This window comes from Eriocheir sinensis, chromosome 25, assembly GCF_024679095.1.
Source record: "Eriocheir sinensis breed Jianghai 21 chromosome 25, ASM2467909v1, whole genome shotgun sequence".
Taxonomy (NCBI): Eukaryota; Metazoa; Arthropoda; class Malacostraca; order Decapoda; family Varunidae; genus Eriocheir; species Eriocheir sinensis.
Window position 1 is genome coordinate 16,006,590 of NC_066533.1, and position 27,500 is coordinate 16,034,089.

The following is a 27,500-nucleotide window of genomic DNA, read 5'->3' on the forward strand; positions in this document are numbered from 1 at the left end:
TGTTTGCTCCTCCACCTCCACCTCCTCCACCCGCGTACTTCAAGCTGCACATCCACTACACTCATCATTCTCCTCCTCTTCCTCTTTCATCCAAATCGTATGCATCTGTGGCTAGAGGAGGATAGAAGATGGGAAGGAGGAGAAGGAGGAGGAGTAAGAAAAATATCGTACACATGTGCATTGGGAGCTGGCAAGTGTGTATACTTGACTTGGTAACACACACACACACACACACACACACACACACTTTCCTTCTCTTACTTCATTTCTCTACATATATCTTCCCCTCATTTTCACTTCCCTTTCCTTTCCTTTTACTTCTTTTGACTTCACTCCCTTTCCTTCCCTTCCCTTCTCCTCCCATCATTTTCTTTTCCTATCCCACTGTAAAAGAGAGAGAGAGAGAGAGAGAGAGAGAGAGAGAGAGAGAGAGAGAGAGAGAGAGAGAGAGAAACAAACCCTGCCTAGTTACAGCCACCCTAATAAACGTTTATATAAAAAAGGAAGAAAAAACAAAGAAGTCATTACCATACATGAATAAAAGGCGAGTTTCTGGGCTTAAATTAAACTTGACGTAAGAAACTAGAAGGCTATTAAACGGTTCTTGGCGAGGATAATCTTTTTTTGCTTGTATGTTTATTGTTGTTGTTGTTTTCACCTTTCAGCCCACTCCCATACATCCAAATAAAGCAAGACCAGTTTTTTTCTTCAATATTAAGATGTATTTATTTTTATTATTATTATTATTTGTACGTTTATTAAGGCAGGAAAATCTGTAACGTGATCTGGACGAGTGTTTATGCAAAACTAAACTGGCATTGAGAGAGAGAGAGAGAGAGAGAGAGAGAGAGAGAGAGAGAGACCAGACTGACACATACATAACAAACGTTGCATGCGACACTCTCTCCCCCTCTCTCTCCCTCCCTCCCTTCCTCCTCACTGACCCGGATTTTACCTCCTCTTCTTCCTCCTTCTACTCTTCCTTCCCGTTAACTGAGAATAAATCTACCGAGAGGAGGAGGAGGAAGAGGAAGCTGAGGAAGAGAGGAATGTTAGTTAGCACGCGATCGAGTTCACCCAATTCTCTCTCTCTCTCTCTCTCTCTCTCATACACACACACACACACACACACACACGGAGTCACGTTGGAATCACTCGGAAACTCTGGCGGGGAACACACACACACACACACACACACGTACACAGAGAGAGAGAGAGAAACCGTGTGTGCGGTACTACTATAGCGATGAAAATAACCAAGCTCCCGCACAAGTTATTTCTGAAAACCTCACCACACTACAGCAACACTCACTACACCACACCTGCCAGCCCGCAACACACCTGGCAACACCTCCACACACCTGCAATATACCTGGATAAGCCCGAGGGAGAGCCCGCGAACACACACTGGCAGAAGGGGAGGAGAGGAACGCAACACACACACCCTCACTAGCTCAAGGATCCCAGCTTACTGAACTCTCTCTCTCTCTCTCTCTCTCTCTCTCTCTCTCTCTCTCTCTCCCGCGCGCCCAGTAAAGCAGTATTGCCAACTCCGGTTTATTTTACTCCATTTTACGCGCCTTACTCGGTATTTCAGACACTTGGCACACGTCCCCACACGAAGAGGAGGGTGAGAAGGAGGAGATGAGGAATATGAAGGAAGGGAAGAGACGAGGAAGGAGAAGAGAGGAAGAGGAGGTGCCATGTATTTTAACGGAGACTCCTATATTTTTTACAAGTTCACGTCTAAGGAATGAGCACAGTGAATTCACCTTGATATAAACATTGGGCGCAGGATTATAATACCACGAAATAGGGAAGATCAGAGAAATATGCCGGTTAGCCTATGCCACATTTTGAAGACTTAATAGCACACTTTTATAAGTACCAAAAGTAGCGGAGGATGAATAATGTACTGAGAGAGAAGGAAAAGCCTAACTATAGCAATTTGAGCCCACTTTTACCGTATAGCTGAAATATTTACTAGGCCTACACTTATATAGAAGTAAACATTAAATCAAGATATTCTCAACAACTTATAATTCTGCCCAGTAGCTATGTGCTGAAGACTGGCATTATTAACGCGCCGATATCTCGTCTTCTACTTAACCCATTACTCATTTGTTTTCATATGTTTTCTACTGACCTTCACATCTCCAGGAAATCAGTAGGATAAAAATGTGGACTGAAAATAGCCATGAAATGTGTGTTGGAACCCGCGCGTCTTCTTGACAAGTTCTTGTTTACATTCAAGAGCAAAAAAGAAAAAAATATCGCCTTGCGCGGATGATAAACGTAACCTTTGTTTTATAAATACTACCTTTTTATGCCCATATTTCTAAAGTACATCATCATTTAACATTGATAAAGTAGTAGTATTACATATTCAGCCGCTGAAGTGTTGAAATTCTGCAATTAAAAAAAAAAATACCTCTTTTGCCAGGAAACATTTTCATACTGCATCAGCTGTCCAGAAGACCGCCTATCAACCCGGACTCTAGATTCTAGGATTAAAAATGAACTCCGGGAGGGCAGCATGAGCCAATGCAAGATGGCGCCACTATAAACACTCGCCTGCGCCAGAACGGGCTGGGCCGACCATCAGGCCCCACCGGGGCCTGACTCGTTAGTATGACAGGAAATGTCGCGATTAAAACCTTTTCCTATCTTGTCTCTCTCTCTCTCTCTCTCTCTCTCTCTCTCTCTCTCTCTCTCTCTCTCTCTCTCTCTCTCTCTCAGTAGTAGTTGTAGTAGTGTGTGACGGTGGGGGCTATAGTGTTCTCTGCCTTGTTCTCGAGTCTGTGTTCTCTGGTCTTTGTGTTCTATACCTTGTTCTCTTCTTTGTTCTCGTCTGTGTTCTCTGGTCTTTGTGTTCTATACCTTGTTCTCTTCCTTGTTCTCGTCTGTGTTCTCTGGTCTTTGTGTTGTATAGCTCGTGGTGGTAATACATGCAGGGAAATGGCGGTTAGAGCTGTGATATCCTTTCTTCTCCTATTCCTCCCTGCAAACTCAAGCCCTGACTGCCCTCTCAAGAGTCTGCAAAATGTCTGTAAGGGGCAGGAAATCCATAACCCATTTTGCGAGCACAAGGTGTCCCGCCACTGCGAGGATGTACATAAGCATTCACTCCGCCCATGCCATACTACACTGCACGAGGTAAGCATGGGAAGGGAATTAAATGGAAGGGAAGGGATGGGAATGGAATGGAAGGAAGGTAAGGGAAAGGAAGGGTAGGGAAAGGAAAAGGAAAGTGAATGAAAGAATTGAAGGAAAAGATGGGAGGGTAAGGAAAAGGAATGAAAGGGAAGAAAAGATGATAGAAATAGGACATAAGGGAAGGGAAAGGAAAGGAAAAGAAAGTGAAAGAAAGAATAGAAGGGAAAGAAGGGAGGGGAATGAAAAGGAACGAAAAGGAAGAAAAGATAAAAGAAATAGGACATAAGGGAAGGGAAAGGAGGAGAAAGGAAGGGAAAGGAAAAGAAGAGAGGGTAAGGAAAAGAAATAAAAGGGAAGGGAGGAAAAGATAAAAGAAATAGGACATAAGGGAAGGGAAAGGAAAAGAAGAGAGGGTAAGGAAAAGGAAGGAAAGGGAAGGGAGGAAAATATAAAAGAAATAGAAAAGAAGGGAAGGGAAAGGAAAAGAAGAGAGGGTAAGGAAAAGAAATAAAAGGGAAGGGAGGAAAATATAAAAGAAATAGAAAAAAAAGGGAAGGGAAAGTAGGAGAAGGGAAGGGAAAGGAAAAGATGAAAGGGTAAGGAAAAGGAATGAAAGGGAGGGGAAGAAAATATAATAGAAATAGGAAAAAGGGAAGCGAAAGGGAAAGGAAAATAAAAGAAAGAAACTGAAGGTAAGGAAAATGAGGGAGAGAGAATGAGAGAGCAAGAAAAGAAGAAGAAGAGAAGTTTTTACATGGAAATTGAAGTGTAGGCCTATTGTATGTGTAGTGTATCCAATATTTTTATCTCTATTCACTACAAACGTTCTCTTTCAGGATACAGAGGAAACGTGTAAGATATCATCATTCTCGAAAGGTTAGTTTAATGTGTCTTTTTGTTCTCCGGCTTTATAATAAACCCCAATTTTAGGCCTATTATTTTTTTTTGCCGTTAAGTAAAAAAAAAAAATAATGAACCCCTTTTTTTAGTTTTCAAGTGATATAATGATCCTTACTTTTTTTTCTTTTTTTGGAGTAGGTCTAGTGGGATTTTTTTGTTTAGGCCTATTTTTTTGGCCGTTGAGTAAAAAACAATAATGAACCACTTTTTTTAGTTTTCAAGTGATATAATGATCCTTACTTTTTTTTTTCTTTTCTTGGAGTAGGTCTAGTGGGATTTTTTTGTTTAGGCCTATTTTTTTGGCCGTTGAGTAAAAAAAAATAATAAACCCTTTTTTTTTTAGTTTTCAAGTGGTATAATGATCCTTACTTTTTTTTTTCTTTTCTTGGAGTAGGTCTAGTGGGATTTTTTTGTTTAGGCCTATTTTTTGGCCGTTGAGTAAAAAAAAATAATGAACCCTTTTTTTTTTTTAGTTTTCAAGTGGTATAATGATCCTTACTTTGTTCTTTTTTTCTTTTCTTGGAGTAGGTCTAGTGGGATTTTTTTTTTGTTTAGGCCTATTATTATTTTTTTGCCGTTCAGTAAAAAAAGTCCTGACTGCATTGGCATCTTCTGAAACTGACCTCTCTTATTCTGGTCAATATTTTCTTTTTTTTCTTTTATTTGCGTAGGTCAAGTGGGCTTTTGGGGGGGGTCGTATTTTAAAATATTTCGTCGCCCAAGTTGACATATTCACCAAGGCTTTCGCAGGAGTTTTGGGCATTTCCAGGAGTAGTTTTATGACCTTGGTGGTAGTTTGAGCCTTCCTCTGTACCATGAACCTACAGAAACACTCATTAGAACCTGGCTGACCTCCTCTTTGACCTTTAGAACTAGGTGATGTGAGAACAGAATGTCTTATAATGTTGACCCTTGTAAGAGTACTAAATCTTCATCATCTTCTAAACCAACCATTCTTATCTGCCTTTCTATCAACAAAACATCCTGTCTATCCACGTTTTTCCCTTCTAACTAGTAACTACATCATCTTTCTGTTGTAGATAAAAGATGTGGCTCCCTTCAACCGAACCAGACCACCACCCCGGAGGCATCGCTGGTTGACCTTCGGCTGTACCACAATGCTTCGTGGGGGGGTATCATCAACTTGACCTTCCCCGGCCTGGTCAATAATACGATGGAGGGTAAACTGTTCTTTCATACGGTGCTGTTCTTTCATACGGTACTGTTCTTTCATACGGTACTGTTCTTTCATACGGTACTGTTCTTTCATACGGTACTGTTCTTTCATACGGTACTGTTCTTTCATACGATACTGTTCTTTCATACGGTACTGTTCTTTCATACGGTACTGTTCTTTCATACTGTTCTTTCATACGGTACTGTTCTTTCATATGATACTGTTCTTTCATACTGTTCTTTCATACGGTACTGTTCTTTCATACGGTACTGTTCTTTCATACGGTACTGTTCTTTCATACGGTACTGTTCTTTCATACGGTACTGTTCTTTCATACGTTATATCAAGACACCTCTCCACCCGGGACTGACCTCTCTTTTGGCTACTCTTAACTTTTTCCTTTTGTGGGGAGCGGCGAGTAGCGTTTTTTTTTTTTTTGTACTCTTTTTGTTGCCCTTGAGCCGTACGCTTTGATGTAAAAAAAAAAAATAATAATAATAGTAATAATAATAATAATAACAATAATAATAATAGTAATAATAATAATAAGATTAAATGTGTAAGCGTATTTGCTGATCCCAATTGCCATGGTTTTGCTTATATCGGAACATTTCGACATCGCGGGCTAGGAGACACGCGGGCAAAGCTGACCCCCCCAATTGCACGTTTAGCCGAGCCAGACTATAAGCAGTCATGCCACACCATATCATACGTACCATACCAGCATACATTCTATAACCATACATGCAATTGACCCTTTATTTAGTGTATTTCTTTTGAAGGATTTCTTTCTTTCTTTCTTTATTAATTTTGTTTATTTTATATTTATTTATTTATTTATTTTTTTGTATTTTCGACATATCCGAAGTTTCAGCTGACATCACTTTCACTGACATCCTTTCTTTCTTTCTTTCTTTCTTTCTTTTTCTTTCTTTCTTTCTTTCTTTCTTTTTTTTCTTTCTTTTTCTTTCTTTCTTTCTTTTCTCTTTCTTTATATTTTTTTAGGTGCTGTTATAGCGCTGGCAGGCTTTCTTGAGGGGCCTCTTAGATGACCCCAGCCCATAGTGGCGCAGGTGAATTGTATTTATGGTGGCTGCCGTGGTAGGTCGTGGTATGTCCGTCTTCTTTATGTATATATATTTTGTGTTTCTGACAGATCTCAAATTCCAACACAAAATCATCAGAGCTAAACATCCAGACGCCTGCTGCCACTTTATTTATTCAATTATTCATTTATTCATGAGCTTTCGTAGGAGCTGTGGGCATATCCAGAAGTAGTTTTATGACCCTGGTGGTAGCTTGGCCCTTCTTCTGTACCATGAACCTGAAGAAACACACATTAAAATCTGACGTTGTAGCTTGGCCTTTCTTCTGTACCATGAACCTGAAGAAACACACATTGGAACCTGACTGACCCACTCTTTGACTTTTATTTATTTTTTGTATTTCCGACAGAACTCGAATTCCAGTACAAATACATCGGAGGCATGTACGGAGACTCCTGCCGCCGCCTCTACCTCTTCAGCCCCCCCAACAGCACCCTCATGTACGAGTGTCGCACCTTGAATAAGTTTGTCAACGAGACTGTCAATATCCGCCTCACCGTCCAGTCTGACAGCGGAAAAGGCGCGTCTTATCTCTTCAGAAATCCGCCGGGCTTCAGGATCGGTAAGTCTTGCCCTGAGGTTAGATAAGGGGTCGTATTATCAGACATTTCCTCGTTCAAGAACACATATTTGACAAGGCTTTCGTATAGGAGCTGTGGGCATATCCAGGAGTAGTTTTATGACCCTGGTGGTAGCTTGGCCCCTCTTCTGTACCATGAACCTAAAGAAACGCTCATTAGAACCTGACTGACCCCCTTCTTTGACTTTAGAAACAGCTGATGTGAGAAGCGAAAGTATCTTATACCGTCAATAGTGTTTTACTGGTTTAGTTTTAAGGTATGGTAGAATAACAGGAAGCGTATTGTTTCAGTGATGTGCTGTCCGCTGCAAACTCAAGGGAGAGTATCTGGATATCTCTTTGACCTCTCTTTCGACCACTCATCTTCACTCTTTTAAATAGCAGCAGTGATTAGGCGGCTTTTCTCCATTGTTTTCTTTATTTTTGCCCTTGAGTTGCTTCCTGTGCTGTAAAAAAATATATGTAACCTTCCGCTTCTTCTTTTTGTTCAGTGTTTTTTATTTTTCCTTAGGGGGTTGGAAGGCCTATGATTGAGTCTCTCCCACTCTTGAGGATCCTAAGCTCTCCTCCATGGTGTTCATCCTTCTCATGTTTTCTTTCACACACCATCTCCAGAGCAATTTAACATCATATAACTATTACCACTTAACTTAACCAGTCCGTCTTCGATTGGCACGGATTTGGCCTTCACTGGTAGCCTGGTAACATATACTCCCAGGTCTTTAATTCTCTGCCTCTGTGGTGGATAGTGGAGTGTTTCCCATGTGGTATTGGTATGCTGGGTATCTCCTCCCAAGGTGCATGACTACATTTTTCTTCATTGAATTGTAGCAGCCACTTTTTGTTCCATACCTGTATTCCCGGGCGGAGTGGAAAAATTTGGGTGGCTATTCTGATACCCTGCGCCCTTGTCCACCCAGCAGTGAATAGGTACCAGGTATTTATCGGGGGTTGTGTCCCGTCTCCTGGAATCTGTTCTCTTCTCCTATAATTCCTTCCCCTTCTGTCTCTCTCCGGCATATGACCACAGATGTTGCGCCGACTAAACGAAAACTTTCATTTTTTTCCATACCTGTAGCTTGGTGATGTCTTCTTGTAGGCAATCCGCAGTTAAGGGGTTAAATGCATCGTGAATCCCCAGGTCTCCCCTCACCCTCCACTCACACCCTTCCTCAACAGACCCCGAGAAGACTTGCCCAAGCGACTGGCACACGTTCTTCTACATTCACCGAGACGCCATTCACCACCGTAGTCAGATTCCCGTCACGGTCCAGTCATCCCCCTTCGGCCAGGTAGACTACGAGGTGATGCTGGTCAGGTGTGTTGGGGATGAAGATGAGGATGAGGATGAGGATGGTGAGAGTTGCCAACATTATAAGAAGCTGGGATCAGTGTAGGTCTTGTTGTTGTTGTTGTTGTTGTTGTTTTGAGTGTGAAAATTGAGTATATTGTCTGATGAATATTTCTATGTGTGTATGTATGTTTATTTCTCTCTCTCTATCTATCTATCTATCTATGTGTATCTATCTATCTATCTATTTATCTCTCTCTATCTCTCTCTGTATTAACCCACATATGTAACTCCTGGATAATTATTTTTCTTTATCCCTCATTTCACACAAACCCTCATTTTTTTATCTCCCTCTCTCCCGCTCCCTCCCTTTCTCCCCCTCTCTCTCTCTCACCTGTACCACCACCACCACCACCACCATCACCTCCTCCAGTGTTGAGCGGAGGAACACGAGCGATGATCTATGGCTTGTATATCTGCCGAGGGTGGAAGAATCAGGGCAGTACATGGTTAGGGTGCAGATACAGGCCGATTGGTGCCCCCCTCAACCCCAAGGCTGTTATGTGTCCGTCTCGCCCAAATTCTGTGAGTATAGATGTTCGTTATTGTTTTGTTTATGTGTTTTTGTGGTTTAGGGAGAGTGTGAGGGAAGGAAGAGAGGGAGAGAGGAGGAGGAGAGAGAGAGGGGAAAGAGAGATAGGAAAAGAATAGTGGAAAGAAAATAAGGAAGAAGAGGAGAGACAGAAGCTGGGAGATAGGAAGGAACGGAGAGGCAGAGAGAGAGAGAGAGAGAGAGAGAGAGAGAGAGAGAGAGAGAGAGAGAGGAGAGAGAGAGAAATAAGAGAGAGAGAGAGAGAGAAGAGAGAGAGAGAGAGAGAGAGAGAGAGAGAGAGAGAGAGAGAAGAAGGAAGGAGAGGAGAAAGGCAGGGAAAGCGAGGGAGAAAAAGAAAGATAGAAAGAAAATAAGCAATAAGAGGAGAGAAGGAGGTAGGAAGAGAGGAAGAAGAGAGAGAGGAAACAAGGAGAGGAAGAGAAGGAGACAAGGAAAGAGGAAAGAAATGGGAGAAAGAAAGGAAACAAGAAGAACAGAGGAAAGGAAGGAGAGAGGGAGGAGGAAAAGAGAGGAAGAGAGAGAGAAAAGAAACAAGAATATAAGAGAGAAAGGAAGAGAGGGAGGCAAGAAGAACAGAGGAAAGGAAGGAGAGAGGAAGAGAGAGAGAAGAAGAAGCAAGAAGAGAAGAGAAGAGAGAGAGGAAGAGAGGGAGGCAGGAAATATGAGAGAAAAGGAGGGAGATAGGAAGATGACAGTTTTGGGTCGAGAAATATCCTGACACCCTTTACACAAAACATGCCATTTGATATGTGATATATGTATCTTATTCTAATGTTGTAGTTTGTCCATGTTTTTCCATTTCATTGTTCTTTCACTCCATTTTCTTGAGCCTAAAAAAAATATATATCCCTCACGTATATCTGGAAAGGGGTAGAAAGGAAAAGAAGGGGAGAACAGGAAAGGGAAAGAAAGGAATGGGAATGGAAGGAAAGGGAAGGGAAAGAGAGGAGAGGGAAGAAAAGGAGGGTAAGGCAAAGGAAGGGAAGGGAGGGAAAGGGAGGAAGGAAAGGGAAGGGAAAGAGAGGAGAGGGAAGAAAAGGAAGGGGAAGGCAAAGGAAGGGAAGGAAGGGAAAGGAAAGAGAGGAGAGGGAAGAAAAGGAAGGGAAGGGAGGGAAAGGGAGGAAGGAAAGGGAGGAAGGAAAGGGAAGGGAAAGAGAGGAGAGGGAAGAAAAGGAAGGGAAGACAAAAGAAGGGAAGGGAGGGAAAGGGAGGAAGGAAAGGGAAGGGAAAGAGAGGAGAGGGAAGAAAAGGAGGGGAAGGCAAGGAAGGGAAGGGAGGGAAAGGAAAGAAGGAAGGGAAGGGAAGAAGAAAGGAAGGAAGGGGGAAGGAAGGAAGGAAGGAAGAGGAGAGAGAAGGAAAGAAGGAAAGGAAGAAGGAAGGAAAGGAGGAAGGAAAGGAAGGGAAAGAGAGGAGAGGGAAGAAAAGGAAGGGAAGACAAAAGAAGGGAAGGGAGGAAAGGAGGAAGGAAAGGGAGGGGAAGGCAAGGAAGGGAAGGGAGGGAAAGGAAAGAATCGTCTCAACATGCTCCGTTTTCTCTTCTCATAAATGTCTGCTGTAAGGTTTGATTAATATTTCTTTCCTTTCAGTAGTAGTCACAAAACCAACTCCGAGGGGCACCGGGCTGACCTATCTGTTGCTCGTCATCGTCTTCTTCATCGTCGCCTTCATCGTCCAGCGCCGGGGGATCAACAGGAGTGAGTGCCGTGATGGACCAAGACACACAAAACATTATGAGATATGTTGTAGCTCTTTATGATGCTTTTCTTTACAAGCACATTCCAGAAATAGGAGAAATAGTTAACTTTTTATTATGATTCTTCCTCTCCATATGCACTCGTGGTATAGCTAAGTTGTAACCCTTCCCCTCTCCATCCACTCCTTCCCTTCCTGTAGCCTGTCACCAGTACCACTAACACAAGCTTAAAACAAACTACACACACATACACACGGAAAGATGTCACGCCCACACCCATACACCCATAGCTACACCTACACCCACACCCATTGTCATACACCAACACCCAGACCCATAACCAAATTCTGTGACCAGGTGATCTTTATTTCTCTTCCCATGCAACACGGATAAAAGACGATATGTGTAGCTCTTTGTAATCATTTCCTTTTCATTTCCCCTCCAGATAACAACACAGCAGGAAGGATGAAATATATGTACACTGCAGCTCTTTATAATGACCGTTTTCTTCGTATATGCAGTCTAGATAACATTAAAAAGACAGATAGGTTAAAATAAATAGGTCTTTGAAGTAACAGCCTCCCCGAACATATGCATTCCAAGTAGCAACACACACAACACAGAGGACATTTCTTTTGTTATTTCTATTAATTTTTGAGGCACTTTTATTATTTTCATTATCATTATTACTCTTCATTTGTGTCCTAAAGTAAAATATATTGCTTTTTATTTTCTATTAATTTCTATTTCTATTAATTTTTGAGGCACTTTTATTATTTTTATTATCATTATTACTCTTCATTTGTGTCCTAAAGTAAAATATGTTGCTTTTTATAATGATTTTCTCTTCATGTGTCCCGCCATAGAATTGTTTAAACACATGAGGGCCTGCCAGCCTACTGTCCTTCTGGCCTACCACCCCGAGAGCCTGCCCGCCCTGCACTTCGTCAACACCTTGGCAGACTTCCTGGAGAATACCTGTTTTGTGCGCCCTCTCATGGCTGATAGGGAAGCACTTGGTCAGGTAACTACACACACACACACACACACACACACACACACACACACCGACTTTTTCATCCCTTCTCTCATTTTTATGCTTTTCAAATTCCTCCTCCTTTTCCTACTTTCCTAATTTCTCACCTGGCTTTTTCTTTTTTTACCTTATCTTATGTCTTCTTTATCATTCTCTCCCTTCTTTCTCTTTTTTTTCTCTTTCTGTTCCTCCTACTCTTCCTTCTTCTTCATCCCTGCCTCATTTTCTTTACCTCGTCTTGTTTATCATCCTCTACCTCCTCCTTCTCCTTCTCCTTACAATAAAACCTAATTCAATGGACCAAGACAAATTGACCTCTCTTTCGGCCACCTCTTTTGGTTCTTTTTTTGGGAGCAGCGAGTGGCGGGCTTTTTTTTATTATTGTTTCCTTTTTTTGTGCCCTTGAGCTGTCTCCTTTGTTGTAAAAAAAATATATATTCTCCTTTCATTTCTTTCTCTTCTGCTCTACTCTTCTCCTTCCACTTCCTGTCCTTCCACTATTCTCATTCCCACAAAGCCTTCCTCCACCTCCCCTCGACAGGACCCAATTCAGTGGACGAAGACAGAGATGACCAACGCCGACCGGGTCATCTTCATCGTGCCCAAGGACTCGGAGGCCCAGAGCGTGACCGTCCTGAGGGGCCTGTGGATGGTGGCCCTCAATCATTGCAGCGGACATGACTTCACCGCCAGCCAGGACAAGAAAGTGGCCAAAATCTTACTGCCGACGAGTGGATCTGTGCCCTGGCAGGTGGGTGGTGATGATGGTGGGGGTGGTGATGGTGGTGATGGTTATCTGATATTAGTGATGGTATGTAACCCTTAATGCATTTTTGGGGGCATTTTTTTTTTTTTTTTTTCCTTTGTTCTATCTCACAAGCTTTTCCTCTCTTGTTTTCCTCCTCTCTCTCGTTCTCTTTCTCATTTATGTTTTGTTTTTCTTATTGCTTACCACCTAATGTTTTCTTTTCTGCCATTTTTTTCCTTTGTATTATTTTTCCTCCTTCACTCTTTTTCATAATCTTTCCCTCTTGTGTTATCTTCCTCTCTTTCGTTCTCTCTCTCTCGTTTATATTTTTGGTACCGCTTATTATTGCTTTACCTCGACGCAGATTGTCGTACTCAGAGCATAGTATTTACCGGTTTCTGACGCCTAACTATTGCCAAGAAACATCAGGATCTAACTCTTTTAACGATAACTATGAACGGGTTTCGTTATCGGAGCCCAGAAGACAGTTTTGGGGTAGGAAGTCGGGAAATATAAGCGGCTGAGTACGACAATCTGGCAACGTTGATTACGAGAGCTCGCTTCACACCATGGCGGTAGAATTGGTGGAGTCGACACTGCCCGCTAATCCCATTCATTGAGGTGAAGCCGACGAACTGTCAAATTTACGGCCAAAAAGATGGGGGTGGGCGAGCCTGGCCGAGCCCATTAAGAGGGAGCCTGACCTGACAACACCTGACACCTGGCCGTAAAAATGACATCTCGGGCGGATTCACTTAATTGGGCTGATGTCGACTCCACCAATTCTACCTCCATGCTTCACACAGATCGTGGACGTCCGCCGCTTCGACCTGAGCCAAAGTCCGACATATGTGGCGACCTGGCTGCACGGCGGGTCATGGCTGGACCGAGTCTTCATGTGGTGGCCTCACATCAGGTCATCCGCCAAGAAGAAGGTCACCCCCACCTGGCAGGATGTGAAGTTAGCCGCCAGCGAGAAGGACTCCTCACTGAACCTGACCACCCTTGAGGCATCCCCCTTGCTGACCTCACTTGAGAAGGACGTGAGTGTGATGGGGCAGGAATTCCCAAGCATCTCCTTTCATAAGCAAAACAATGATCCGGAAAATGACGGTTCTGATGATGATAAGGCTGACACTGGAGAGGTTTTTGATCCTGATATTCCTGCCGTTGACAAGCTGTGTGGGTCTCGGGAAGGGGGTGGCGCCAGGCTGTCATCAATCCACGAGTCACTGCAGGAGGAGGAGGATGAGGATGTATTGGATATTATGGACTAAGACCTGCCTGATGGAGCTTGGAGATGCACTGTGACGGACATCTTGGGTGTGTCTGGAACCTCGCGAGGCCGACATCAATCCACGAGTCATTGCAGGGAGAGGAGGAGGATGAGGATGTATTGGATATTATGGACTAAGACTTGCCTGATGGAGCTTGGAGATGGACTGTGACGGATATCCCGGGTGTGGCTGGAACCTCGCACCACACCCAGGAGGCAGACAACCCACAACAAATGCCCGGGATATATCAAAACTCGGTCCATATTTAAACACTTTCGTCCCTCACAACAAATATTTTCCCAGGCCACAAAGATTTGCCTGATGGAGCTTGGAGATGCACTGTGACGGATATCTCGGGTGTGGCTGGAACCTCGCACCACACCCAGGAGGCAGACAACCCACAACAGATTCCCGGGATATATAAAAACTCGGTCCATATTTAATAACTTTCGTCTCACAAGATTAGTCAGGTTCTCGTGAGTACTGTTCACATTCATGGTGCAGAGGCCTTGTCAAACTATCCCTTGGCTCATCAAACTACCCAAGGAAATACCCACAACAACCTCTACCAAAGCCTTCTTAAATGCCAGAGTGTAAACAAACCAAGCCCCCGGCCATTTAAGGGTTCAAAATACATACTTTCGGCCTCAAACTTTGGGAGATTGTTGCCGAATCATTGGTCGATTTTTTGGTGTGCATAACTCATTTTTGCTTTTGACTCGGAATTTCACTCAAAATGCGGTCAATGTTCCCTTGGCTGTGGATTTCCTACAAGAGGACATCACCAAGCTACAGGAGTGGAGCAATAAGTGGCTGCTACAATTCAATGAAGAAAAATGTAGTCATACACCTTGGGAGCGGAAATCCAGCATACCAATACCACATGGGAAGCACTCCACTATCCACCACAGAGGCAGAGAAAGACCTGGGAGTGTATGTTACCAGGCTACCAGTGAAGGCGAAATCCGTGCTAATCGTAGTGGACGGGTTAAATATGGGTGTGTTAGTGTCTGGGGAATCTTTGAGGATATGGAAGTACTTGACACCAGGAGAAATGAGACAGTGAAAAATGGTGGTGTGAATATCTTTAGTTTTTAGAGGCAGACTAAGGCCATTTTGAAATATAGTTTGTGCTTAAATGTGGGTGTGTTAGCCCATGAGAAATCTTTGAGAATGTGAAAGTACTTGACACCAGGAGAAATGAGACAGTGGAAAATGATAGTGTGATTATTTTTAGTTTACAGAGGCAGACCAAGGCCATTCTGAAATATAGTTTGTGCTTAAATGTGGGTGTGTTAGCCCACTGAGAAATCTTTGAGAATACGGATTTACTTGACACCAGGAGAAATGAAACAGTGAAAAATAATGTAGTGTGAGTATCTTTAGTTTTTAGAGGCAGACCAAGGCCATTTTGAAATATAGTTTGTGCTTAAATGTGGGTGTGTTAGCCCACTGAGAAATCTTTGAGAATACGGATTTACTTGACACCAGGAGAAATGAAACAGTGAAAAATAATGCAGTGTGAATATCTTTAGTATAGAGAGGCAGACTAAGGCCATTTGTGAAAGATATTTTGTGCTGTCATTATGCATTATTTTAAAACGCCTTGCTCATTGATACATTTAATTTAGAGTATGTATTTCTTGATTGTATATAAGTTTTACCATAAGGGCTAAATGACACTGTATAGGTAGGCAGACCATATAGTGTACGTACCTGTGGATTTTAGAACCTAAGACATTTTTTTTTTCTTACATTAGAGGACACGGCTCAAAGGCTATAAACAGAGTACAAAAAAAAAAAAAAAAAAACGCTACTCGCCGCTCCTATAAAAGATAAAAGTAAAGAATAGATGATATTTCTTTACTGAATATTAGGTTTTTCATAAGGGTTAAATGACTTAGTAGAGATAGACATACCATATTGTGTACCTGTGCATTTCAGAACTTAAGACAACATATGATATTTCTTTACTGAATATTAGGTTTTTCATAAGGGTTAAATGACATAGTAGAGATAAACAGACCATATTGTGTACCTGTGCATTTCAGAACTTTAGACAACATATGATATTTCTTTACTGAATATTAGGTTTTTCATAACGGTTAAATGACATAGTAGAGATAAACAGACCATATTGTGTACCTGTGCATTTCAGAACTTTAGACAACATATGATATTTCTTTACTGAATATTAGGTTTTTCATAAGGGTTAAATGACATAGTAGAGATAAACAGACCATATTGTGTACCTGTGCATTTCAGAACTTTAGACAACATATGATATTTCTTTACTGAATATTAGGTTTTTCATAACGGTTAAATGACATAGTAGAGATAAACAGACCATATTGTGTACCTGTGCATTTCAGAACTTTAGACAACATATGATATTTCTTTACTGAATATTAGGTTTTTCATAACGGTTAAATGACAATAGAGATAGACATACCATATTGTGTACCTGTGCATTTCAGAACTTAAGGCAACATATGATATTTCTTTACTGAATATTAAGTTTTTCATAACGGTTAAATGACAATAGAGATAGACAGACCATATTGTGTACCTGTGCATTTCAGAACTTAAGACAACATATGATATTTCTTTACTGCATATTAGATTTATCACAAGAGTTAAATGACACAGTATACTTAGGCAGATGATATATTGTACCAGTGCATTTCAGAACCTAAGACAACACAGTATTTCTTGCCTGATCATTAGTTTTATAAGAGCTAAAAGACAGAATAGGTAGACAGATCATAAAGTTTATCATAACGGTTGAATGACATAGTAGAGATAGACATACCATATTGTGTACCTGTGCATTTCAGAACTTAAGGCAACATATGATATTTCTTTACTGAATATTAGATTTATCACAAGAGTTAAATGACATAGTATACTTAGACAGATGATATATTGTACCTGTGCATTTCAGAACCTAAGACAACACAGTATTTCTTGCATGCTCATTAGTTTTATAAGAGCTAAAAGACAGAATAGGTAGACAGATCATAAAGTTTATCATAACGGTTAAATGACATAGTAGAGATAAACAGACCATATTGTGTACCTGTGCATTTCAGAACTTTAGACAACATATGATATTTCTTTACTGAATATTAGATTTATCACAAGAGTTAAATGACATAGTATACTTAGACAGATGATATATTGTACCAGTGCATTTCAGAACCTAAGACAACACAGTATTTCTTGCCTGATCATTAGTTTTATAAGAGCTAAACGACAGAACAGGTAGACAGATCATAAAGTATACCTGTGCATTTTAGAACCTAAGACAACACAGTATTTCTTGCCTGCTCATTAGTTTTATAAGAGCTAAAAGACAGAATAGGTAGACAGATCATAAAGTATACCTGTGCATTTCAGAACCTAAGACAACACAGTATTTCTTCCCTGATCATTAGTTTTATAAGAGCTAAAAGACAGAACAGGTAGACAGATCATAAAGTATACCTGTGCATTTCAGAACCTAAGACAACACAGTATTTCTTGCCTGATCATTAGTTTTGTAAGAGCTAAAAGACAGAACAGGTAGACAGATCATAAAGTATACCTGTGCATTTTAGAACCTTAGACAACATATGATATTTCCTACGTGAATATTAGTTAAATGATATTATATAGGTGAACAGATCTTATATAACGTAGCCTACCAGTGCCTTTCTGAGCCCAGGGCAATACTCAAAAACAGCTGTGATTCCTATTGGTTCACATAAATGGTGGTAATATGTTGAATTCTCACGGTTTTGCATCCTAGTTTCTCTATCATTCACCATCCAATGTTTGTCTTTCGTATAATGATTCATCTTCTTCATTCTCATTTTCTAATTCCTATTTTTCTCTGTCATTCCCACTAATTCACATAAATGGCGGTGACTTGATGAATGCTCACTGTTTTGCATCTCAGTTTCTCTATTAATCACCATCTTTTGTTTGTCTTTCGTATAATCATTCATCTTCTTCATTCTCATTTTCTAATTCCTATTTTTCTCTGTCATTCCCACTAATTCACATAAATGGCGGTGACTTGATGAATTCTCACGGTTTTGCATCCTAGTTTCTTTATCATTCACCATCCAATGTTTGTCTTTCGTATAATCATTCATCTTCTTCATTCTCATTCTCTAATTCCTATTTTTCTTTGTCATTCCCACTAATTCACATAAATGGAGGTGACATGATGAATCCTCACTGTTTTGCATCCCAGTTTCTTTATTCTGCACCCTCCTGTGTTCGTCTTTTCCTCGTATAATCATTCATCTTCTTCATTCTCATTCTCTAATTCCTATTTTTCCTCAACTGTCATTTCCACTAATTCACATAAATGGCGGTAACATGATGAATGCTCACTATTTTGCATCCCAATTTTTCTATTATTCACCCTCCTATGTTTGTTTTTCCTCGTATAATCATTCATCTTCTTCATTCTCATTCTCTAATTCCTATTTTTCCTCAACTGTCATTCCCACTAATTCACATAAATGGCGGTAACATGATGAATGCTCACTGTTTTGCATCCCAATTTTTCTATTATTCACCCTCCTATGTTTGTTTTTCCTCGTATAATCATTCATCTTCATCCTCATTCTCTAATTTCTATTTTTCCTCAACTGTCATTTCCACTAATTCACATAAATGGCGGTAACATGATGAATGCTCACTGTTTTGCATCCCAATTTTTCTATTATTCACCCTCCTATGTTTGTTTTTCCTCGTATAATCATTCATCCTCATCCTCATTCTCTGATTCCAAATTTTCCTTATCTGTGTAGGCGTAGAGACAATATATATGGAACCTCTGTCTATCACTAAATGCCGTAACAATCTTTTTAGCTTATAGGGTGAGGTAAAGGAGAGACAAATGACCTTATCCCCAAACATCCCGGGCTCCCATTACCCCTATTTCCCAAGGCCACAGAGAAGATTAACTAGTTTTTCATGGATGTTTTTCCCATTGAGGATGCAGAAGTCATGTAAAACTATCACCAGGGTCGCAAAACAATCCATGAAAAGCCCAGTAACTTCCAAGAGATCAAGGCTTTTCAAACAAGTGAACTGAGGTGCAGAGACGCTAAGCTGCTCAACGAATCAGTGTTAGTCTCCACCAGTGAGCTTGGATAGGGAAGGACAGCAACGTTGCCAAATTATCGTACTCAAAACATCGCAATTATCAGTTCAAGGGCCCAGAAACTTTCCTACCCACACAGATAACGAAATTCCAGTTAAAGTTATCGTTAAAATCATTACTTATTGGTGTCTGTTTGCGATAGCTGTGAGTCAGAAACCGGAAATTACGATGTGCTGAGTGTCTGAGCACGATAATTTGGGAACGCTGAAGGACAGGTGTGCGTGGGAAAGCGTAATGCGGCGTGTGAATCCCCCGAGAATGTTTACAGATACGGTCCGTGAATTTATTACCGAGAGAGGAAGTTTCTGTAATTCCTATAATGGTGCTTTTTGGTGCTTGATAACTGCGCTTCATTACACATAGTACATAGTAGTTATTAGTGAAACCGTCTGCCATTACTCCCAGACATACATAGCGGAATAGTAATGAATAATAGAATACTTAATTGACTATGCTTCATTAATAGTACATCATAGTTATTAGTGAACCATTCAGCCATTTCTTCTCAGCCATACTTAGTGAAATAGTGATAAGTAATAGAATAGGAAATTGACCATGGATTATTGTTTTTTAGAGTATTAGTGACATATGTGAATTCTCTGCTGTAATGGTTTTTGTAACAGAGAATGAGGTATTGAATTGAAGTGGATAAGTGTGTGTGTAAGTATGTGTTTAAGTTTATAAGTGCCAAGATACGTATATGTTTGTACTTATATGTATTGTTACCAGTACACTTGTGAGATAAAGAAGAATATATATTGCAGTTTTTCTACATAATTAATTCCTAAAAGATTGGCGGTGGTGGTGGTGGTGGTGGTGGTGGTGAGGGATACTTGAATCAATCTCAACTGGTGTTATGGAGGGACTAACTTAGGTGTTGCTGGTGGTGGTGGTGGTGGTGGTGGTTATGGTGTTGCTCTACAGTCTGCATGGTGGTGGTGGTGGTGGTGGTGGTAATGTGGTGGTGTTGAGACTGGGGCTGAAGTTGATAAGGGAGGTGGTGATGACTGGAGATGTGTCCGTGGTGGTGGTGGTGGTGATGGTGGTGGTGGTGGGGGTGGTGAAGGGACTGGGAGTGGAGTGATTAGGGAAAGACATGGAGTTGGTGGTGATGGTTGAGGCTGCGGTGGTGGTGGTGACAGTGGTGGTGGTGGTGGAGTTGAGACTGGACTGATCAGGAAAAGACATGGAGTTGGTGGTGATGAGCGGTAAGGCTGTGGTGGTGGTGGTGGTGTTGAAGGGACTAGAGCTGGAGTTGAAAGGCGTGGAGGTGGAGGTGGTGATGATTGAACCCTTGTCAGAAGCAGGATTGGTGATAGTCCCATTGGTGGTGGTGGTGGTGGTGGTGGTGGGAGAGTCCAGTAGCAGATCTTCCACATTCAGGGTCGTCATCACATTCTGCTTCCTTCTGCTCCCTCCCTCACCTGCTGAAGAACACCTGCTTAACATATTCCTTACTAGATCCTTAATTAATATAGCTACACCTCCCTCTCTATTTATTATTATTATTATTATTATTATTATTATTATTATTATTGAAGTAGTAGCAGTAGTAGTAGTAGTAGTAGTAGGAGTAGGTATTTTTCTTACTTCCTATCCTGCAATCTTACTTCCTATCTTGCTATCTTACTCCCTATCTTACTATCTTACTTCCTATTTTACACACCTTCAGTACCGGCTGGTGGTGGAGTGTGAGTGGACGTCTCATCCTCCCTCTCCGTCTCCCTCCTGAAGCCTCGTCTGCTTCGCTCCCTCATCGACAGCAGGGAGCCCAGCACGGAGGACCTCACCCACCGGAGCGCGCTGGGCCGGAACACCTGGGGAGACACGGGGGAGATGGAGCAGGTGTGTGGGGAGGAGGGGAAGGAGAGGAAGTGTATGGGAAAGGAGGGGAGAGGGAGAGAAGGGAAGGGAGTGTATTGGGAAAGAGGGGAAGGGGAGGGAGGAAGGAAGGGGAGTGTATGGGGAGGAGAGAGAGAGAGAGAGAGAGAGAGAGAGATATGCAAGTGAGAAATGAGGGAGACATGAAAAGGTGAAATGAAGAAGAAAAGAAGAAAAGAAGAGAAAGAAGAAGAAGGAAGAGAAATCATAAGAGCACACACACACACACACACACACACACACACACACACACACACACACACACACACACACACACACACACACACACACACCTTCCTGCTGATAATGTACACCCATGGATCCACAATCTGGTTGAAGGAGGTGAAACGCACGGCCATCAGCTCCTTCATGTGGTCCTCCTTGGTGCGGTGCGGCCATAGCTGGTTCAGGAACAGCCTCACCTGATCGTGACAAGAATATCGAAGCAAAATGAGAGAAAATAACAATATAAACTGTAAATAAAAGACAAAAAGGAGATAAGATAGGAGGTAAGATAGTAAGATAGGAAGTAAGATAGTAAGATAGGAGGTAAGATAGTAAGATAGGAAGTAAGATAGTAAGATGGGAAGTAAGATGGTAAGATAGTAAGATAGGAAGTAAGATAGTAAGATAGAAAGTAAGATAATAAGATAGGAAGTAAGATAGCAAGATAGGATATAAGATAGCAAGATAAAAATACATAATGATACATAATGAAAAAAAGACGAAATGCAGAGTTGAATCATGAAGTTTGACCAAGACACAAAGAAAATCACCCTACCGCTATCTCCTAGACCCCGAACGGCTCCTCTCACTGCTTCTACTCACATCGATGGGCGACCAGGAGACCACGAAGACCACCGTGATCACCAGCACCACCACCACCATCTGCGTCTCAAGTTCCCGGTGCGAGGAGCTTCGGCGCGGAGCCACAAGATGCCGCCGGAACCTCTGCCCTCTGGCCCTCCGCAGGCATCGCACCGTGGCTGAAATGAAGGGAATGGAGAGTATAGAGACAGGAGAGTAGCACAGTTTGATTTGGAAGGTAAAAACAACACTGGGAGGCTTATGTTTAATATATACATTTAGTTTAGTCACCAAATCGGTCTATGAACTCAATTGCAGATGTTTATTTTTGGGTCTTTATCTATGGTTGGTATTTTCAGACGCCTCAGCTTCTCTCATTAATAATTTCCAAAGGCCATAGAGGAGGTTCATAGCGTTCTGATTAGTGTTTTATCACGTTCACGATACAGAAGCTTTGTCAAACTACCACCAGGGTCATAAAACTACCCGTGTGGAAATGCCGAATATACTCCAACGAAAGCCTTGTCAAATGTGTAAGTGCTTGGGCCTCGGAAGTTTGAAAATGTGGCCTCATGGTATAATCTTTGTCAGTGGGCGTTTTGGTTAGTGAGGCTCCATTGGTTCACTCATTGTTTCACTCACTGTTTCGATCACTCACTCTTCCAAGAATAGTTCACTTATGATTAACATGAACGCTGCAAAGTCGAGGTTCCAGCATCTGAGCAACAGCAGTCAGCCATCACCGCTGCGTCGACCACCACCACACCAGTGACAGGCAAGTAGATAGGTCGTGTTTGCCTCTAGAGTGCATTTTTCCTTCCCTTTCCCTTCCCTTACCCTGCCTCATTTGCTGGTCTTCGTTCTCTTCCTTCTTTTCTTTAACCTTCTTTTTCTTCATCTTTCTCATCCTCAAGAGTGTGTTCTCGTGTGTCTTTTCCAACCTTTCCGTTCTTCATATATCCTAATTTCTTGTCATCCTTTCCTTTTCGTTCTCTTTCCTTCCCTGCCGTTCCTTTTCCTTCCCTTCCTTTACTATTCTCATGATCTAGAGTGCCCCTTCCCTTCCCTTCCCTAATGTAACTATACCTCATTTGCCTGTCTTCCTTCCTTTCCCTTTCCTTTTCGTTCTCTTTCCTTCCGTGCCGTTCCTTTCCTTCCCTTCCTTTACTTTTCTCATGATCTAGAGTGCCCCTTCCCTTCCCTTCCCTAATGTAACTATACCTCATTTCCTTGTCCTCCTTTTCCCTTCCCTTCCCTCACCTTTCTGATCACCAACACCTGGGCATCACGTGACACAAGACAGCAGTTCAACGTACATACCTTTCCTTTCCTTCCCTTCCCTGTACCTCATTTATCATATAGTCCTTCCTTTCCCTTCCCTTCCCTTCCCTCACCTTCCTTATCACCAACACCTGGACATCACGTGACACAAGACAGCAGTTCAACGTACATACCTTTCCTTTCCTTCCCTTCCCTGTACCTCATTTATCATATAGTCCTCCTTCCTCTCCCTTCCCTTCCCTTCCCTCACCTTCCTTATCAAATATCATCAACACCTGGCCATCAAGTGACATACATACATACCTTCACACTTTCCTCTCCTCGCCAGGGTTTTCTCCAGCAGTACCCCTGTTTTGATAGGAGGAGGAGACAGGGGTTTTGCAGAAGGGGCAGGGGTGAAGGGGTGAAGGAAGGGAGGGAGGGAAGTAAAAGAAAGATTAATACGTTTTGGAAGAAGATTTTGTGATGTTTAAAAGCGTATTTCATAATATTAGTGTTATATCCACTTATTTTATTGTGACTATCTTGCCTCTTACTATCTTCCTATCTCACTATCTTATTCATTACTCGTAGACCACCACTCACCACTATCCCCACCACTACCAAAATCACCACCACCCCAATACCATCACCACCATGGCACCACTCGTACACTCATCCCAATCATCACCACCATCACCACCATCATCATCACTACTCACACATCACCACCAGGTTGCAGGACACCATCACCAGCAGGCACGTCACGGTGATGATTCCGAAGAGGTTGATGAAGATGACATGCTGTAGAGGGGATAAAGAGGAGGAGGAGGAGGAGGAGGAGGAGGAGGAAGAAGAGGTAGGTTGTAAAGTAGACGAAAATGGAAACGAGGAATTGGATAAGTACGAAGAGGAGGAGGAAGAAGAGGAAGAAGGGGAGGAGGCATTAGAAAAGAGTGAAAATGAGAACAGGGATGATAAAGAAGAAGAAGGAGGAGGAGGAGGAGGAGGAGGCGTAGGAGAGAAGGAGAAATAATAATCAGAGGATGACGAAACCGAAGAAGAATTGAGGAACAAGGAAGGAGACAAAGAAGACGAAGAATTAAAAACATCAGACGAAGGGAAGGAAGAGGAAGAAGAAGAGGAGGAGGAGGAGGAGAAGTAGGATAAGAAGGAGGTGATGTGGATATCCAAGTAACACCATGACCCGGGGTATTGCAACTGGAAGCGACCAACCCCCAACAGCGGGAGACAGCAAAACAGTGTTGCACCCCCCATCAGACACGCTAGCAACACCCTGTGGAGGCAAGATTAGAGGGTTAGAGTAGGTTAGAGCGAGCAGAGGTTAGTGTTGGTTAGAGGTTAGAGGGATTAGAGGTTAGAGTAAGTTGTGGTTAGTGTGGATTAGAGGTTAGAGGGATTAGAGGTTAGAGTAAGTTGTGGTTAGTGTGGATTAGAGGTTAGAGGGATTAGAGGTTAGAGTAAGTTGTGGTTAGTGTGGGTTAGAGGTTAGATAAATTAGAGAAGTTAGAGGTTAGAGCGAGCAGAGATTAGTGTGGGTTAGAGGTTAGAGAAGTTAGAGAAGTTAGAGGTAAGAACAAGTTGCGGTTAGTGTGGATTAGAGATTCGAGAGGTTAGAGTTTATTAGAGACAGTTGAGGTTTTCTTTTTCTCCTTTTTTTCTTCTCTCTCTCTCTCTCTCTCTCTCTCTCTCTCTCTCTCTCTCTCTCTCTCTCTCTATCTCTCTCTCTCTCTCTCTCTCTCTCTCTCTCTCTCACTCTCTCTCTCTCTCTCTCTCTCTCTCTCTCTCTCTCTCTCTCTTCTTCTCTTTTCTTCTCTTCTTTCCATTTTCCTCCTCTCTCTCTCTCAATAGTTCCCCTCACTCCCCTCTGTCTCTCCCCGTCCCCTTTCCCCCCCCTCTCTCTCTCTCTCTAGCTCTTACCTGGTTTTCGTGGCAGTGATGTGTTTTTTGTACAGGTAGGTCTGCGTGGTGCCCAGTAACCTCTCGACGGCCATGGTGGAGACGAGGAGGTGGGTGGCCAGACTCGTTGCGGACATGAGACAGACCCGTGGCCCATGCAGGAGACCCTCTGGGGGGGGGGGGGAAAGGGGGGTAGGTTGAGGGGGTGAGGGATGGATGGTGTGTGGGTGTGGGGGAGGTGGTAGCTAGGGGGGGGGGGGTATTTTATCGATGGGGTGTCATGTGGTGTGAGGAGTGGGGTGTAGATTTGTGTGTGCTTGATAGGGGGGGGGGGGGTGTATATAAGTGTGTGTGTGGGGGGGGGGAGGTCTGTGTGTGTGTGTGTGTGTGTGTTTGTGTGTGTGTGTGTCTTACCATATCGATTTCCTTAAACTAGTTCATTAATTGCGTGAGAACTTCAGCCATCCCCCTTCCCCCCTCCTTCCCCTCCCACACCCCAATTCACTCACCCCGCCCACCCATCCGCCGTTGAGGTAGGCAGCAATGGCCGGGGTGGTGGTCAGCAGCTTCCCCACGAGGTCAGTCCAAATGAGGGTGCTGAGTAGGGTGAAGAAGACGGTGCGGGACTGCTGAGGGCGCCGCAAGGTGTAGAGCAGGTACAGGGCCCACACGTGTCCTGGGTGATTAGGGAAAGGTGTGACAGGTGAGGTTAGGTTAGGTTGAGTTAGGTAATGAAGGTGAAATAGGTGAAGTTATAGGGTTATGGGGTTTTGTTAATTAAGAAAAGCAGGTACAGGGCCCACACGTGTCCTGGGTGATTAGGGGAAGGTGTGACAGGTGAGGTTAGGTTAGGTTAAGTTAGGTTAGGTAATGAAGGTTAACTCTAGGTGAAGTGATACGATTATGTTGATTAATAAAAGCAGGTAAAGGGCCCACACGTGACCTGGGTGATTAGGGGAAGGTGTGACAGGTGAGCTTAGGTTTGGTTAGGTTAGGTAGGGAAGGTTAGGCAAGGTAATGTTGGTGATATAGGTGAAGTTATAGGGTTATGTTAATTAAGAAAAGCCCACACGTTACCTGGGTGATTAGGGGAAGGTGTGACAGGTAAAGTAGGTTAGATAAAGGTGTAATTAGTGGGTTGAGTAATTAGGAAAAAGGGGACAGGTGGGCTAGCAAGGTTTCATTAGGTTATATCATGTTATACTACACACACACACACACACACACACACACACACACACACACACACACACACACACACACACACACACACACACACACACACACACACACACACACACACACACACACACACACACACACACACTCACCTATGACACCGCTGAGGCAGAGAACCACAGGTGAGATGATGCTTGCACCTGGCTGGTCCATAAGCTCCGTACAGGTAACGTCATCCACACACCTGACCTTCCACTCCTCCTCTTCCACCTCCTCCTCCACCTCCAACTCCACCTCCTCTCTTGTTAGGTTATATTCCATTGTTTTTTTTTCTTGTTTTTTTCTTTCTTTTTTGTTTTTGTTTTTCTTGTCTATTTTTTTTTTATATCATCTTATCACTCTTGCTTCCTGTGTGCGTGTGTGTGTGTGTGTGTGTGTGTGTGTGTGTGTGTGTGTGTGTGTGTGTGTGTGTGTGTGTGTGTGTGTGTGATGAAAGGGTGATCGCAGGGCCAAGAAACATTGTAATTTTTTTATGTAAGTATATAGTAATTCTCTCTCTCTCTCTCTCTCTCTCTCTCTCTCTCTCTCTCTCTCTCTCTCTCTCTCTCTCTCTCTCTGATGTTCGTGCGTGTGTATGTAAGAGAAGGAATACTACCAAAAAAACAAAAAGAAAACAAAACAAAAACGTAATAAACACAAAATTAACAAGATGAATGATAACGAAAAGGACACAAACAAACAAACAATAAATAAATATACAAGGACACGAAAGAGAGACGAGGAAGAGTAATGAATAAAGATAAAGAGAAAGGGGACGTGAATAATTAATGAAGAGAGAAGTCATTAGTCTACCATTAGCTAAAATAGGAGAACGGTGGATGTATATTCTCTCTCTCTCTCTCTCTCTCTCTCTCTCTCTCTCTCTCTCTCTCTCTCTCTCTCTCTCTCTCTCTCTCTCTCTCTCTCTCTCTCTCTCTCTCTCTCTCTCTCTCTCTCTCTCTTCTCCTCTTTATCTCTCCTCCTTTCTCCCTCTTTTCCTCTCGTATTTTGCTTTTCTTCCTCTTCTTTACCTCTTTTTTTCAACTCCTCTTTTCTTTCCTTCTATTTTATCTCCTTTCTCTCTCTTTCTCCTCTTTCTCTCCTTCCTTTCATCTTTTCCTTAACCTGTCTTTCCCTTCTCATCCTTCTCTCTCTCCTTCCTATCATCCCGTTCTTCATTTTTATTTCCCTTCTTTTCCCTTCTTTTTCCCTCTTTCTCTCCTTTATTTCATCCCTTTCCTTCTTCCTCACCTTCCTTTCCTTCCCTCAACACACTTCGCACTAACGGGGTCGAGACTTTCAGGTAGACCAATTAATTACAGGTGACCTCATTGCTTCTACCTGTGTAAGAGTTAACGATTAAATGCCTCATGAAAAATATATTATGATTACTTTACAGACATTCGCCTTTGTAACAGTTATTAGTAAACACACACACTCTCTCTCTCTCTCTCTCTCTCTCTCTCTCTCTCTCTCTCTCTCTCTCTCTCTCTCTCTCTCTCTCTCTCTCTCTCTCTCTCTCTCTCTCTCTCTCTCTCTCTCTCTCTCTCTCTCTCTCTCTCTCTCTCTCTCTCTCTCTCTCTCTCAAGCGTCGTCTGCTAGGTAAAATAAGCTTTGAGCGTCGTGAGTAAACTAATAAGATAATGTTTTTACTTCATCGGTTTCCCTTCGGCCTC

General features: G+C 42.5%; 1 protein-coding gene and 1 long non-coding RNA gene across 20 annotated transcripts; one reads left to right on the forward strand and one right to left on the reverse strand.

Annotated features, from left to right (window-relative positions):
- Window positions 1–2,815: 2,815 nt before the first annotated feature.
- On the forward strand, window positions 2,816–16,813 carry LOC127003484 (uncharacterized). 18 transcript variants are annotated; one of them, XM_050870234.1, is made up of 13 exons: window positions 2,816–3,156; window positions 3,993–4,032; window positions 5,097–5,237; window positions 6,689–6,901; window positions 8,099–8,312; window positions 8,644–8,795; window positions 10,410–10,517; window positions 11,383–11,540; window positions 12,070–12,303; window positions 13,107–15,561; window positions 15,883–15,989; window positions 16,200–16,331; window positions 16,587–16,813. In XM_050870234.1, the coding sequence occupies exons 1-10, from the start codon at window positions 2,959–2,961 to the stop codon at window positions 13,575–13,577; spliced, it is 1,929 nt and encodes a 642-aa protein (XP_050726191.1). In that variant the 5' UTR covers window positions 2,816–2,958; the 3' UTR covers window positions 13,578–15,561; window positions 15,883–15,989; window positions 16,200–16,331; window positions 16,587–16,813. The 18 variants fall into 18 exon arrangements, with proteins under 18 accessions (XP_050726191.1, XP_050726195.1, XP_050726183.1 ...); XM_050870238.1 differs by lacking the exon at window positions 16,587–16,813 and adding an exon at window positions 6,239–6,344 and having other exon boundaries at window positions 16,200–16,448; XM_050870226.1 differs by lacking the exons at window positions 15,883–15,989; window positions 16,200–16,331 and adding an exon at window positions 15,669–15,775 and having other exon boundaries at window positions 16,455–16,813.
- LOC127003486 (uncharacterized) lies at window positions 15,363–16,907 on the reverse strand. 2 transcript variants are annotated; one of them, XR_007757090.1, is made up of 4 exons: window positions 16,780–16,907; window positions 16,402–16,524; window positions 15,937–16,146; window positions 15,363–15,508 (listed from the first exon to the last, which is right to left on the reverse strand). It is a non-coding gene; the product is annotated as an uncharacterized LOC127003486 (long non-coding RNA). The 2 variants fall into 2 exon arrangements; XR_007757091.1 differs by having other exon boundaries at window positions 15,937–16,041; window positions 16,147–16,524.
- Between the last annotated feature and the right edge of the window lie 10,593 nt (window positions 16,908–27,500).

Excerpts from the sequence above, each read along its gene's own strand:
- LOC127003484 (XM_050870227.1), top strand. The coding sequence starts at position 2,959 with ATGGCGGTTAGAGCTGTGATATCCTTTCTTCTCCTATTCCTCCCTGCA. Across the intron at positions 4,033-5,096 it reads GATATCATCATTCTCGAAAG|ATAAAAGATGTGGCTCCCTT; the intron begins GTTAGTTTAATG and ends TTTCTGTTGTAG. Across the intron at positions 8,796-10,409 it reads GTCCGTCTCGCCCAAATTCT|TAGTAGTCACAAAACCAACT; the intron begins GTGAGTATAGAT and ends CTTTCCTTTCAG.